The following is a 15,327-nucleotide window of genomic DNA, read 5'->3' on the forward strand; positions in this document are numbered from 1 at the left end:
ATATTCTTCCTATGAATCAGTCTGGCATCCGCTTTTCTTACAATTTATTATATGTGGTCATCCCACCTAAGGTAGCTCTGGATAGCTACTAGTAAGTACTTTACGAACATATTGTTCCCAGCAATTTGTCGTGAACAGTGTAGTTGTACAGAGTGCATTTCTTTTCCTATGTAAGCGCAATATATTACATTAATTTACATTTAGAGTAAATTGCAATATCCTACACCAACCATCAGTCCTTTGTAGGTCATTCTGTAAACAGGTGTCTTCTGGCGTTGCTACTGTGTTACAGACAATTATACCATCTATGAGCGGTTTTGAAGAGCACCCATGCTTTAAAACATTTATAGAGGTACATTGTAAACATAACGGTTCTATCACACTTCCTTGAAGTACTCCGGAAATTACCTTTACATCTGTCTATTTTGTTCCGTCCTTAGATATTTGACAATTATTGCTTACTGTTTGTCACTAAATGCTACATACTATATACAAAGTGAATTATACGTCGCTAACAGCACCGTTCGCGACACTTCCTCGAGAAAAATCTGCCTTATTTTGAGGCATCTATCCACTACTTAGACTATGCATTAAGTTCTTTGACACAGCAAAGCAAAACGAAAATAAGGTCTTCCGTCAAACCTTACATGGCGGTACCCTGCAGAAATGTGGGAGTTAATCTTCACAGCAATTGTGACGCAGAAAGGGCTTCAGAGCACCTCACTAGACGAATTAATGTAACCTAGTGATCTCACTTTAAACTGTCAGTAATACAAACTAATGATTAAACTGAAATTAAAAAGACGCATATTAGGAGTATTTATTAAATCTCGCTGCTCACAATAAATTAAAAAAAAAAGATTTTGTCTTTCGGAAAGCAAGGGGGCGGTTAATCTGTTACTGGTCTGAATACTACAGTGCTTTGCCAGGCACAGACCTATTAGAGCTTAATACATAACACACCAAGTGAATTTCAAAGGAAACACTAGGCAAACTGATATCTGCGGCAGAAAAAGGGTTTCAAGGACCCGCGTTAAAGGATCAAGGCCATGTTTAGGTGATTTTTAATACGCGGATGGGATATATTTGGATAGCGTCGTGGTTTTCATGCACACTTTTACTAGTGAAATAAAATAATGGCGATACCCGACGGTTTTTTGGTGTCAGCACGAGAACACCGACTACTAACAAGTAAACAGCTCCCACGTACTTGAATTTTGAAAACAAACTCTGAGAAAGGCACGATCCTATGAGAAAAATCCCATGGCAGTAATTCGTTTATTTTTGGGAATAAACACGTCTACATAGCTCAACACATAAAATCGTAACTTACAATGATTGCCGACTCGTTCATTAGTAAGTCGCTCAGTTTACTTCAATCCATCACAGAAAATCCAGGATCATAATACGGAGTTTCTAGATAGCTGGGCTGATGGTAGATTGGTCACCTGGATCACGCGCTCGTACCACCGCGAATGTACGTCAACGAATCACATGGCAATATGTCATCTGATACATCGACTTTTTATCGTCTCATATCTGATTCACGATTATCTTCCGTGTGTGACATTTTAACTTTTGATCTATAGTTGTACCGGTTTCACTTTGCTACGTTGCAGATTTCGCGCTTCATCCAAAGCCTACTAATATCGGAAATTCTAATCGAGGATTACGCTCACCTAGCTACGATTATGTCTTAAACAGGGTTTGCTGCCCACTAAAAGATAATGTCACTTAGCCTATGAAAACCTTTATTCAGAAGTGGTCTATCAATCCCACTTCGCCCATAAACGGAACACAGCAAAATGAACAGAGACAAAGGAAGTATGATACAATTATGCTCTTCTCGAATGAATGACGCTTTAACCACTTTACCGCTTATATTTATTCTCTGCTTCCGGCCTACGGTTGACGGTAAAAGGTGCACGGTTTACAAGAATATTTTTTACGTTCAATTGGCGGATGGTGCGAGGAAAGGAAGATTGTCTACACTCTTGTCCATAAATTTCATCGCCTGGAAATAAAACCAGTTGGCCACTGAAGTCTTGAATTCCCCGTCATCTTCAGATAATTGAAGTGCAAGGAAAGGCAGCAGTCGCTGTACACGAGTTAGAGACTGTTTTGTGGAATGGCGAAGTTCGGCTGAATCTCTCATGCACCGGTGAGAGAACACGCGTTGTCGTGGATGAGGATATCCCGGATGACCATTTCCTGAGCTGTAAATGTTTGATGGCAAGTCAGACGCTTCGCAGTCTACAGCAAATGTGATTTTTTTAAAATCAAATTCCATGACATCAACCAACAAACGTCCTTTCTGTCCCCGTAAAAGAAAGTCATAATTTTCGGCTACAGTAATCAAATTACTTGAATATTATTGATTTGGACAAATCTGAATGGCACCAGGGCATGGATTTTTTTTTGTTCCACATGTCGCGGGTTAGACTAACACGGGCAAAAAAAATTTCTCCGTCCGATAGTGGCCCAAAAACGCTCGTCCTTAGCTCTCCCCCTTGTTCGGTAAGCATCTTCAGCACCCACTTTAACAGCTGTACGTCTAACGAGACGTACACAGGGCACGAATCATCAATCGTTTATCGTATCGCAGTTTGTGACCCAATTGTTGAACGATTTTCTAGGATTTGTCCTGGGCCTGGAACTACGCACTTGCATGATGGACATTTGAAGGCCATTTTTAGTCTGGACATCATCGTTTGTACTTACTTTCACTCATTGCCGCAGACCCATTCAAATTACTCTCAATTCTGGGTGAGTATCAGCTGCTGTAGATCGTTCTGCACACACGAAGCGACTCGTGGAAGTAACGATCTTTGATGCCGTTATTTGTTTTACTTACGATGGTACTACTATCGAATAATCAAAACCACGTGTTCTACGGCTCCGTAATCAGTAAACACATGACGCATTCTTACAACTTTGTACATTTTTAAGATTTTTTTCACATTCCACAGCTGGGAGACTAATGTCAATTCTGTCCAGTGTATTATCGACGTATTTTCTTTCACTGCTCTACGAGATTTTTCGCTAGTGAGTAAAAACCACAGTTAGCTGGTGTATTTAGTAAGTATTGATTATTCTTGGGTATACGTGTAAAATATACGATTCTTACAGACGTGAAAGCAATGAAAATGCAAAATCAGTTTCTAAACGTCGTCAAATAATTCCATTTTGATTGTTGTGGGCGTTTTCCATGTTTTCATTTTATATTTAGAATTATTGTCAAATAATTCATTTTGATGGTTGTGGACTTTTTCCAGTTTTTCATTTTTATTTAAAATTATAACCCTAAGGACTGCCTTATGATGACTACTTTGTCGTTTTTCATATTTATACTACTAAATCCATGTCGCCTTCCGAAGTATTTAAACCTCTACTCTTAGAAGGAATGAATTACGCTGCTGTACAGCACAACCTTCGTGCCAACAGATTCCCTTGTGTATCGTGAGGGCATCTTCATACCGTAGTACCCTATGGTCATAACTTTTGCTGTTCTCACGGACAGATAAAAATGGAGCTTCCTACTGTGACTTCATATAATTAGTAACTTGGGTCCAGAACTGTGATTCAGTACAGTTTATTTACCTGAAGACAGTCGTCGCCCTTCAGCAAACTTGGGTTAGAAACCACCGTAACGTGCACATTTTACCAGAATGTGTTTAAAATATCATTTGACTAGTTCACACTTTATAAAGAAAAAAATGAACTCAAGTTGATTTGTGGGCCCAGACGTATTTCTGAAAGATTCGAAAAACTGCGAAAGACAAACAGCGCGCATTTACCGTTAAAAAATTTATATTACGATACGTCAGTATATGTGCGAAAATCAAGGGATTTGGGCAATAAGAGTGATACTGGACCCCCCTTCATACCTTCACTGAAGTGACAGCGTAGCCGGAAGTCTAGGTTACGTTGAAAGGTGATAATTTGCTCCTGATTTGGCGAAGTCAGGATTGTTAATGGCAAATAAAGACTGTCGTAACACAGTAACCTGTAGCACATCCAACTTTGAGGTTCTCGCCACAGTTAAACACGCTTTCAACCATAAAACTAAAACCCTACTTTACACTTAGAAAACTTTTATTAGATATCTGATAAGACCTAAGAATATTTTGATGCATATTATGCACATATAAAATATGTAGACTACGAGAAACGCAAGGAGTGGACGGTTTCCATTACCTAACTTCTACCGGAATTTGGGCTGGTCGAAGATTTGCGAATCTGTTTCCTCCACTCACACTGAGACAGTTCCCACCTCCGATAGCTGGTATCAGCGGGAAGCTGGTTACACAGCTGGAAAAACACACACACAACCTGTGCAGGAGAAATAACGTGATTTTGGGGTCCTACGTCTTGTTCCATACCAGCAGACAAGATTTTTTTTTTGAGACGTCATGCCAACAAAAAACCTTTGATAGGAAATAAGTTAAACAAATCTGATGCTTGCTCGCTTTACTGCTTCGGCATTTACTGATTTTCAGTCCGAAAGTAAAATATGTACTGCAAATTTAGAAAAAACTGAGTCAAACATGGCTGTCATTTAACACTACCAACATTCCGTGATTACTTTGGAAATTCTAAACGCATACTTTGGTCAAAAGGTAATCTGGAAACCATTTTAAATTATGTTAATTTTACTGGTAATTTTAATAGTTGTGTGATAGGTAGAAAACTATCTGTAGAAGGCATTTCACTACCACATGTAGTAACGGTAATATGCCTGTAGTCTCGCGTAACGGGAAGTTTGTGTGACTATCAGTTTTCTCCCAGAACTATTTCGAGGCGCGTTTCCAGCTCAACGCGAGTCGTCACCAAGCAAAACGTGTTTCAGCCACATGCAAGACAACGCTGCACCCAGCAGCAATTACAGCTGCTGCCTGACTGCTCCAGTGTGCCACAAAGCAAGACTCGCTTTCGTAAAGTGAAGTTGGCAGGTGGCTACGACCTCAAAACACAGCTGATACGGCGAGCCACTAAGACGCCGGGAGCCACGCCCACCCAAAACAGGCCTTTAAGAAGCCCCGCTTGGATAGATTTTTTAACAATATATTTAGAAAATGGGTAATGTTTTGTGGTAGAGACTAACTATACATTCTTGTCGAAATCTAATATCATAATACTGTGGCTGTTACTGTTTTTTTTTTTTTTTTTTTTTTTTTTTTTTTTTTTTTAACACTAAGACAGCAATCACATCAACTGCTTAAATGCAAAGTTATTGCTTTGGAACCTCAAACTGCTTTAGGCATGCTTACACACTCACTTGTCAACAACGAAACATGAGGCATTGTATAAAATAATTGGTCATTTAAAATGAGCCCTTTTGGTTCGCAACTGAGTGACTAGAGAAAATGATGACAGTAGATAAACACTGAATTTTCAATCACAGAAGCATACTGGACGCTTTTATATAAATGCAAGATATGGCAGTCGAGTCTTATTAGATTAACGATTTTTGTGCATTCTTTTGTGGTTTCTGCAGATACATATAATTCGTTTGACCAAGCACAGATCTGTGGCGATTGAGTACACAAAATATTTTGAAACGTGAATGGTTTGCAACATACTGGCTGCACAACAATGTGAGGTACAACGTATTTAAACTACAATTCCGGTGTGCAATGGCACGGCATACATCGAAAAATAACATTACAACAGACACCTACTGTAAAGTATTATGCATTTTCAACTTTTTGTATTATGACGTTACATCGTAGACGTTTACACATAAATTTTCAACAAATCAGAGCAAATCTATCCCAAAAGCTCCGTGCTGAAAAGATCTTTGCTTAGCTGTATGTTTGTTTACCTGACACGTAGTATAGGACAACGAAATCGTTGAGTTCCCTCTCGTAAATATCCACGGCATTTGTCAGTTCATATTCATCCACCACAATAGGAAAGTCGTAATCCATGGTTGCTTTATATCGGTAACACCAAAACCTCACGTGGCACACACTAACTTAGCGAAAACGTTACGAACACACACCTCCATAACCTCACGCCTCGCGTTCTGCCTCGGCAACGCCAGCGATTATCCGAAGGTCGGGACTGGCAGTGCTGCCAACGTAGTAAATTTGCGTAGTGTTACTGGAGGAGGCAGCGTACCCTGAGCTGGAGTTAGGTCGGGATTGGCAATGGCGCGTGAGTAGTGGGGGGGGGGGGGGGGGGTGCGAGGCGGCAGGTGACGAGGCGGGGGGGGATAAGTGTTGGGAAACATCTGTGCAGCCTGCAAAGGAAACCAGACGAAATTCATTTACAGCGCGGGGTTGCTGTACTACTGTGTATACGTGTAAATACGGCAGCATATGGCGGAAATTTGAACTTTTTGTGTGTAATGTCTTACTAACATGCATGAAGCGGAAGACCGATCGGCTACACAATACTGCAAGTGTACACATTCCTCCTTTTAACATTTGCATTCTGAAAAAGAAGAGGAATACTAAAATGAAGAATACGAACCTTGAAGAATGATGGGAAGGAAGATTCAACACCCCTTTACAGACTAATACGCATTCGTCACGCTCAGCGATTGCCACAATTTTCCTACCACGAAGAAAAATTGTTGCATATTTTGGTATACAAAGAACAAACCTACTACTTAACTATTTACTTGAGGTGAAGACTTTCGACATTCTCCATAAACTGCGACAATTCAAAGAAGCTATATAGGCTTGTTGCTGGGTGAGAAATCGACTCGGCCGTAGTAGTCATGTAATAACATGCAGTATAGCCACTGGCTACAGTTGCTTTCATTTCTAACGTCAATGAAAATCTTCAGTGTCTGAGGGACTGGAGTGAGAAGACTCGAGGTACAAGTTCCCTAGTTTTACACCTGTCTCTGTAGTTTCTTTTATTCCAGGCTGCTAGGTTTTAATATCTTCAGGCAGCCGTAATGGGAGTAGGTCGGATACGTCCTCGCAGCAAGCCTACACTATCAGAGAAGCACATGCATTACGGTCAAACGAATTGACTCCCTTCCCCTTTAACGCGAATTTCTTATCGTCTGGATTATGTTTCAGTCGTGCGCATTCACCTCAAATTGATACTGACCTTTAATTCCTACTATATCAGTTTTGAGGTAGTCACCTACTTTTTTAAACGATTCTGACACACTTGGTGGAAGGAGTCATCGACACATTGTATGCAAATGGCGTTTGTTCCACATACATGCACAAAAATCGCTTGCATCTTCGTTATTTTTCACGATCTGAAAAAAGCTATTTTTTGTTTCTGTATACTGCGACACACACACACACACACACACACACACACACACACACACACACACACACACACAGAGAGAGAGAGAGAGAGAGAGAGAAACAGTAATAATGCACCCTCGACTAACCCTAAAACACGCGCCCATAGCGTAACTGAATAATGAGACAAATTTTGTCCGTTGATGCTTCCAGTTTAGGCTTTTAACACGTTTCACACTATCCCTTTCTCGACATTTTCAGTGTTCACATACATCACAGCATACTCGTGATGCATTCGTAATTTACGCAGTGTATTTGTCTACCGTGCCTGCAACCAGCTTGCATCTTAATATGCAAAAGTCGTTTTTCCAGTTTCGTTGATGGAGCAGCATCGTGTAACGAGCAAGAACATAACCGGCAAAGAGCAGCCCACCCAGAATTTAAAAAGAAGCGGACACTAAAACTGGAACAGCTGCAAATGCTACAGCATGAACTCGTACCCAAGAGACTAGAAAAACGAGGGAAAAATTGACGGAGATTCTCTCGGATTTCAGTATCTATCAAGTATGAGGAAATTAAAAAATATTTCACCAAAAAGCAAATTTTAAAAGTAATGACTAATTTAGCACCACGCGGCATGTAAGCCGCTCGGAAGAAAACCACAGAGCGAGCGCTCACAGTCGTTAACGATTTCTTCGCTTTTACGCTGCAATTTGCTGCTGTCCTTACTGTCCACCGAAGCGTATACGGCGGAGGGAAGCAGTTGGGCTGGGGAGAGCAGAGATGCCTGGGAGGGTAGCGACCGCCTGCGCGGTTATGGTGTGAGCTGGGAAGGTGAGGGGAGTGGAGGGGTTGGGGGGGGGGGGGAAGAGGTGAGTGACGACTCTGCCTCTGCTGCCGATGACGCGGCGCTCCCCTTCGCGGTTCCTACCGCATGTATGCTTTGACATGTAAACCACGGCTACTGGATACGAGCAAGCGACAGTTTATTTCCTTCGTTAATCGTTCACCACCACCACCCCTTCCCCTCTCTTCTTAGCTCCTTACACAGTTATATTGTCACTTATCTTTAGGACACTCAAGTAAAAATTTCTAAACACTAATACGAATAAGCATTTTACTTCTCCTCAGTCTGATTTTAACGTAATCTCCTACTGACTGCTCCAAGTCACGGAGTGATAATGAAATGAGCATTTACTTTTTTCAAATAAACGTGTCGAATCCGTATTAGAAAATGACAATGTTGGGATGTCGCAATTAACTATTACATTTCAAAAAAATGGTTCAAATGGCTCTGAGCACTATGGGACTTAACTTCTGAGGTCATCAGTCCCCTAGAACTTAGAACTACTTAAACCTAACTAACCTAAGGACATCACACACATCCATGCCGGAGGCAGGATTCGAACCTGCGACCGTAGCGATCGCGCGGTTCCAGGCTGTAGCGCCTAGAAACGCTCGGCCACTCCGGCCGGCTATTATCTTTCATTCAGCTACCAGAAAGTTGCAGTGGTGCAAGGCAAGTGCCAGTTGATTGTAACAGGAGTGTATCAATTTTACTTATCTCCAACGTAATAGCACTGCAGCAGGTAGAAACACGCACACTTCACATTTGTAACCGGAAAAAACCTAGAATGCAACATAGTGACCGTGCTCGTAATTTCAACATGAGACTGGATTTTTGGGCTCACCATTCCAGTGAATTTTTCTCGCGTGAAATTGGTACACTCATGTTCAGAAAAAAACAGAACGCCTTCAGACTGGACGTTCATATTCACAGGACATGCACATTTGCCTCTTCAGCGTAAATGATTAGCATCTGATTCGTATAGGCTCACGGGTTCAACGTCAATATCTGTAACACGGCGCAACACCACCTACCGGTAAAATGTGCCTACGGCTATCGTTGTCGCTATAAACCGAAGGTAATGGACCAGTGTAACTTGAGCAGATGTGAAGGATGCTTCGCGTACGTGTGCGTACCGTCTAATCTATGAGTATGATAGAGGGCGCATTACTGGCATGAGAGATAGTGATGCATTCATCCGGGAAGTTGCTGCTCGTATGGGGCGAAGTGTTTGGGCAGTGCAACGGGCGTGTGCAGAGTGGTTCACGGAAGGCCGTAGAACACGATGAGATGGGTCAGGTCGCACCACCCGGACCATCCCCCGAGAAGATAGACACTTCATCCGAATAGCACTGCACGACAGATCTGCACCCCCTCGGCTCTGGCGCAGCGGTGGAACACTGTGACACATCGTACACTATCAGGGAAGATAGTCGGATGCCGTTTTTTACGGCATGGGTGTTTTGTGTGTGCGTCGTCCACTTCACCGCCAACCTTAGACGAATGAACAAAAACGTGCTAAACGGCAATGGTGTACGGAACGTCGTCACTGGGGACAGGATAGGCATCAGATAGTATTTCCAGCCGAACGCAAGTTCTGTTTGTTTGAGAATGATGGCCGCTTTTGCTTCGCCGCAGAGGGGGCGAGCAGCATCACAGTGACTGCATTCGCACAAGGCATACAGCACTAGCTCAAGGCCTTATGGTGTGAGTGTGCTGTTGGGTACAACAACAAATTACAGATGGTTCGTGTCCAGGGCATTATGACCAGTGTGGCCTACGTCAATGACATCCTGCGACCCTTTTTTTGCATGCACAATACCCCAGACGCCATTGCCGGCCGTTGTGACCGAGCGGTTCTAGGCACTTCTGTCCGGAACCGCGCTGCTGCTACGGTCGCAGGTTCGAATCCTGCCTCTGGCATTGATGTGTGTAATGTCCTTAGGTCAGTTAGGCATAAGTAGCTCTAAATCTAGGGGAGTGATGACAGATGTTAAGTCCCTTAGTGCTGAGAGCCATTTGAACCAGACGCCATTTTTCAGCAAGACCACATGCCTCCTTGGTGTCACAGGATGTCAGACTTTTATCCTCGTCTGCCAGATCACCAGAGTTGTCACCAATCGGGAATTTGTGGCATATGGTGACATGATCGGTGCAGTGTTGTGACGCAGTGCCAATCACCACAAATGAACTTTGGAACCAGGTGAATGCAGCATGGATGCCTGTAAGACAGGACGCCATTCGCGCCTTATACGCGTCGATATCACGCATGGAACAAGTTATGAGGACCCTTGGCGGACCCCGTGGTTACTAGGTTCAAATGGTTCAAAAGGCTCTGAGCACTATGGGACCTAACATCTATGGTCATCAGTCCCCTAGAACTTAGAACTACTTAAACTTAACTAATCTAAGGATAGCACACAACACCCAGTCATCACGAGGCAGAGAAAATCCCTGACCCCGCCGGGAATTGAATCCGGGAACCTGGGCGCGGGGTGGTTACTAGGGAACAGTACACGAGCTGAACTGAAGTGATTGAAATAATAATCATTTTTGCACAACATACTGATGTACATGTCCTGTGAATATGAACGTGTTGTGGCTGTGCTCTCTTGTTTTGTGGTTCCTAGCTGGACGAGGAGAGGATGGTATGATGTGAGTGGCTGACTTCCTCTCACAACAACACAAAATGAACAAGTGGTTAAAATACACTTTATTACAGGAACCAATTAAATACTTCAGTTTTGTCCAATCTGAAATTCTGTGGTTAACAGCAATCAAATAACCTGTACTAATTCTTGAATCTTGTCCATGTCCATATCACAACCATATACAATGACTAACGTTCTCTCAACAGACTAGCTAAGGTGCGAGGTGACGACTATCACAGTGGAGGACTAGGCCACAGTGCGACGTAGTAAAGTGCAATGCGAACCGAGTCCCGATGGAACGTTCTGACGTACTGAGATTGTGACAGTTCGGTCGGCGGCGGCGACCTATATGCTCGCTGTCCATGGGGCGTTATCGGCGCGTAGGCTGGGGGCATATCTTGGTCTTCTCTCGTCATAGGCGCGCTTAGTTCAACGTTTGCTATACAGTGTTTTCTAGTGCCGACCCCTGTGCTGGCGAAGGATTACGCCAACACATAACGGTCTCTCTCTAGTCGTTCAAGGTGTTTTGTTTTCTCTGAAGGTGAGTGTATTGGTAGAGACATAACTCACGTGTCAGCATTATCTCTGGGGTAGTTTTGTTTGTGCGGTTTTTTTAAAAGTGGTCCTGTCTTTCTCCCTTCACAATGGTCAGATGGCATACTGTGCCTTCTAAAAAAATACTCTGTTTTCAATTGCTGATAGTCAATGGAAACCGTCCAACGTTGCAGAAGATTTGCAAGAACTCAACGCCAACATTTTTTTAAACAGTATAGTAATGGATGGCTTACTTAACAACGTGATTGTACGTCCCTTGTAGACGACCTGCATGAAGGACTGTCTACGAAAACATTATCGAAGAGCACAGTGTGGTATTCGGCGCTCGGCGATTAAAGATGTATAAAAAAACCGCCGCCGTAAGAATATCGGAGCGAGTTCGGTGCATTTTGCATCACGAAGTAAGCGCCAGAATTTTTGCGAGATTACTGTCGCGTTTGTTGAATGCTTACCACACGAAAGCTTTACAACAAATACAGAAACAACACTTGAACCGTCGAAATACAATGTACTTGATTTTGCACTTCAATTTATTATGGTGAAGAGATGTCGACCACCGTCTCCACGCCAGATACGAAACAGCAGTCAGAGGGTGTGGCTGGTGTCCATGAAGCAAAGGACAAGTCAGTTTCTTTTACCGAAAAAATGTCTGGGATGAGCCTACTTCTTCGATTACCTGTAACGAGTCACAATAACCGGCAAATAGTATGTAAGACTTCTGAGCATATAGAACAAAAAATACAATGAAAGAGCGCTGTTTCGAGACAGGAAAGAAGTATGGGGGGGAGGGTGGAGGGGAAGGGGCGAGGGAATCTTTTACTGGGAAAATGCAACTGGAAAGAAACGTGACCTTCAAATTCAAATAAGGGTACTCATTTTTTTACGTACACACTGTCCTAACAAACATTTGTTTTGTCTGCTCTGGGACCTCTGTTACTACACTTATTGCCATACTTATGACATTTGTGACAGAAATATTCTGAGCCAAATGAAGTTACGGCAGCTACATTTTGATATTCTGATCGACTTCAGTGATATTTATTCGACGGAAAAATGTTGGCCAAAGTGTATTGATCTAATAGCAAAGAGTGAAAACTATGATTTTTTAAAACTGAGCACATAGTGTTTCACAGCTAGGCCCAAACATTTTCACCTGGCATAACGTAGTTTTCTTACACGGTACAATATAGCTGGTGAAAGACCGACCGCCGCTCTTTCTTCTGATACTTTGATTAACAAATAAAACTGCAAGTTCACGGAATGCAACTGTACGTTTTAGAAGGACTAAAATGAATACAGTGGCGCGGTAGGCATCGCGTGAAGCCGTGTGAGGTTTCACTTCCGAAATTTCAGTAAACTTGGAGCTTTGATTTTTTGACAGGAAAATACTTGGGTCGGAATGTCAATCGAACAGAATCAGCGGTGTGCGCTGCGATCGCAATAGATTTGAAATGCCTCCTTTCGCGAGAAGGAATCAAATGTTAGTGATGGATGAGGACGGCTTATCCAAACCACACGGTTGGTCCAACAGCAAGAAACACTCAATGCTTACAGCGAAATCAAAGTTTTAATTTTGTAGTCTGTAGTCCGCGCTCTATAAAATATCTCGTTTGTCTCCTGCGCACCACGAAACCGCGCCAGTGGAATATGCCGACGTCACTTCACAAGACAGCACAAAGTGGAACGACTGTATATCTTCTCGTGCTGAGAAGGCAAACGAAGCGCTGCACTGGCTGAAAAATACAGCCGAAAACAGTAAATAAGTGGCTAAGGGAACTTTTTTACGTCAGTCCATTCAGTACAGTAGGATTGTTACATATTTTGTGCTAAATATTTTTCTCTTCAGAGCAGAAATAACAAGCGGGAAACTTACCAGTCAGTTACCTTTTCACCCTTTCGTGTTCCTAGTTCCCTTGCGAGAACTAGTTCAAAAAGTTTTCCATTCACAGAAGTGTGTGGAAAGGTGGAAGTAATATGCCAGGTAACATAATAAATACTACCGAACATTGACCACCACTCAATTCCTGCATACCTGCTTCGATTTTGTGTCAGAGAACGTGCTAGAAAATATAGTGTTACGAAGGAAGACTTGATTAGAAGATATGTAAACGCCTATTGACAGACCCTTGTCAATGCTCTACACTCAAACACATTTGAAACTCAGGTCGCCAGCCGATCGAAACTTAATCATTAAAACCTCTGTGGCTGCCCTAACAACTTTCAGGAAAGGTTCGCAGATCCGACAACTGAAATGGAACATATTCACCGCTAGTAGTTCAATACACTGCCTTTAGCGGGTTATTAGCAGCTGCCGTTGAGAGTTGCCATGACAACAAAACAGGAAGACGGTTCACAGTCAATAGGCGACAACTCGCACAAAAAGAACCAAAATCATTTTTGCACGACATAATTTAACATTTACTGGCATGAATTAACGCCAGCCCTGTCCGTCATTTTTATCCAACACTACATGCAGTCAGCTAATGACTCCACACACTGCTCTGACTCTTTTCTCTTACCGAACGCTTTGACACTCATTAATGCTTAGCGCTAAAAGTAAATAACAGCAAAGCGCCTAAGCAGAATTCGGCGACGCGCTTTCGAATACTTTGTAGGCTTTTTGTACTGGCGAGGTAATTTCATAAATCCCTAAGGATCAGTTAAACTCCACTCCAGGCTTCCGACATGATGAGCACTTAAAGACTAACTCCGGCCCCAGAGGACTAACGGCTTGCCGATTCAGTCCCATGACAGCTGATGGCCAGTTGCTCGAAATCGCGAGCTCCTAACAGGTCCACGAAATTATTTAACATGAAGGCTTTTCGGCCCATCAGAATCGGAGGCAGAATGCAGGCATGCTCATTGGCTATTTCCTGCTTACAATTTTCTGTACGGGCTTGAACTTACTCTGCAAAGTGCGTAAAAGTGTTGGAGACAGGCCGGCCGAGATGGCCGAGCGGTTCTAGGCGCTACAGGCTGGAACCGCGCGACCGCTACGGTCGCAGGTTCGAATCCTGCCTCGGGCATGGATGTGTGTGATGTCCTTAGGTTAGTTAGGTTTAAGTAGTTCTAATTTCTAGGGGACTGATGATCTCAGAAGTAAAGTCCCATAGTGCTCAGAGCCATTTTGTCGGAGACACCGGTCTCATTTGGGAAATATTCGTCCCTGAAATCCGCCTAGTCGTTTTCGACGCTCACCCATTTGGAAAAATTAAGAAATCCCTCCCCCGTTTCTGCTGCAGGCGCAAACTGGATGATATGACTACAAAAGCGAACGGGTGCAGCATACAGGCATCAGCTGCTCTCGAATCTTCTTCTGGGACTGCCTCTCACCCCCGTCCCTGAATATCTGCAAAAAAAATAGTATGCGTATACCTCTCTTTGCTGTTGTCATTGCGGAAGGGTTAGCACACATGGACCGCCAGGAATTCTGTGTTTCAAAGGAAGAGAGAAAAACTGGAGTTTAACGTCCCATCGAAGGAAACATCCCGTCATCCGCCTTAAGCGATCTGGAGTGCTATCGATACCCGATCTCAAGTTGATTCCATATTTATGGATTTCCATACAGTTCCTCTCAAGAGGCTTCTAATCGGACTGCGTGCTTACAGAGTATCCCATCAGTCGTGCGACTGAATTCGTGATTTCCCATCCGAAATGTCACAATTCCCAGTAACTGACGGAAAGTCATTGAATAAAACAGAAGTAATATCTGGCGTTCCCCATGGAAATACACTCCTGGAAATTGAAATAAGAACACCGTGAATTCATTGTCCCAGGAAGCGGAAACTTTATTGACACATTCCTGGGGTCAGATACATCACATGATCACACTGACAGAACCACAGGCACATAGACACAGGCAGCAGAGCATGCACAATGTCGGAACTAGTACAGTGTATATCCACCTTTCGCAGCAATGCAGGCTGCTATTCTCCCATGGAGACGATCGTAGAGATGCTGGATGCAGTCCTGTGGAACGGCTTGCCATGCCATTTCCACCTGGCGCCTCAGATGGACCAGCGTTCGTGCTGGACGTGCAGACCGCGTGAGACGACGC

At 43.2% G+C, this 15,327-nt stretch overlaps 1 protein-coding gene across 14 annotated transcripts in view; it reads right to left on the reverse strand.

Annotated features, from left to right (window-relative positions):
- Positions 1-15,327, reverse strand: part of LOC126162000 (nuclear receptor coactivator 7) — a 790,565-nt gene that overhangs the window by 298,687 nt on the left and 476,551 nt on the right. Inside the window, exon 1 of one of the 14 annotated variants that reach the window (XM_049918220.1) lies at positions 5,825-6,030. The exons of the other annotated variants lie outside the window; for them this stretch is intronic. Within the exon in view, the coding sequence (XP_049774177.1) occupies positions 5,825-5,930 (106 nt within the window). The 5' untranslated portion in view covers positions 5,931-6,030. Of the gene's footprint in view, positions 1-5,824; positions 6,031-15,327 lie in introns of those variants that run through there. 14 annotated transcript variants of the gene reach the window in all.

The sequence above is a fragment of the Schistocerca cancellata genome, chromosome 2 (assembly GCF_023864275.1).
Source record: "Schistocerca cancellata isolate TAMUIC-IGC-003103 chromosome 2, iqSchCanc2.1, whole genome shotgun sequence".
Taxonomy (NCBI): domain Eukaryota; kingdom Metazoa; phylum Arthropoda; class Insecta; order Orthoptera; family Acrididae; genus Schistocerca; species Schistocerca cancellata.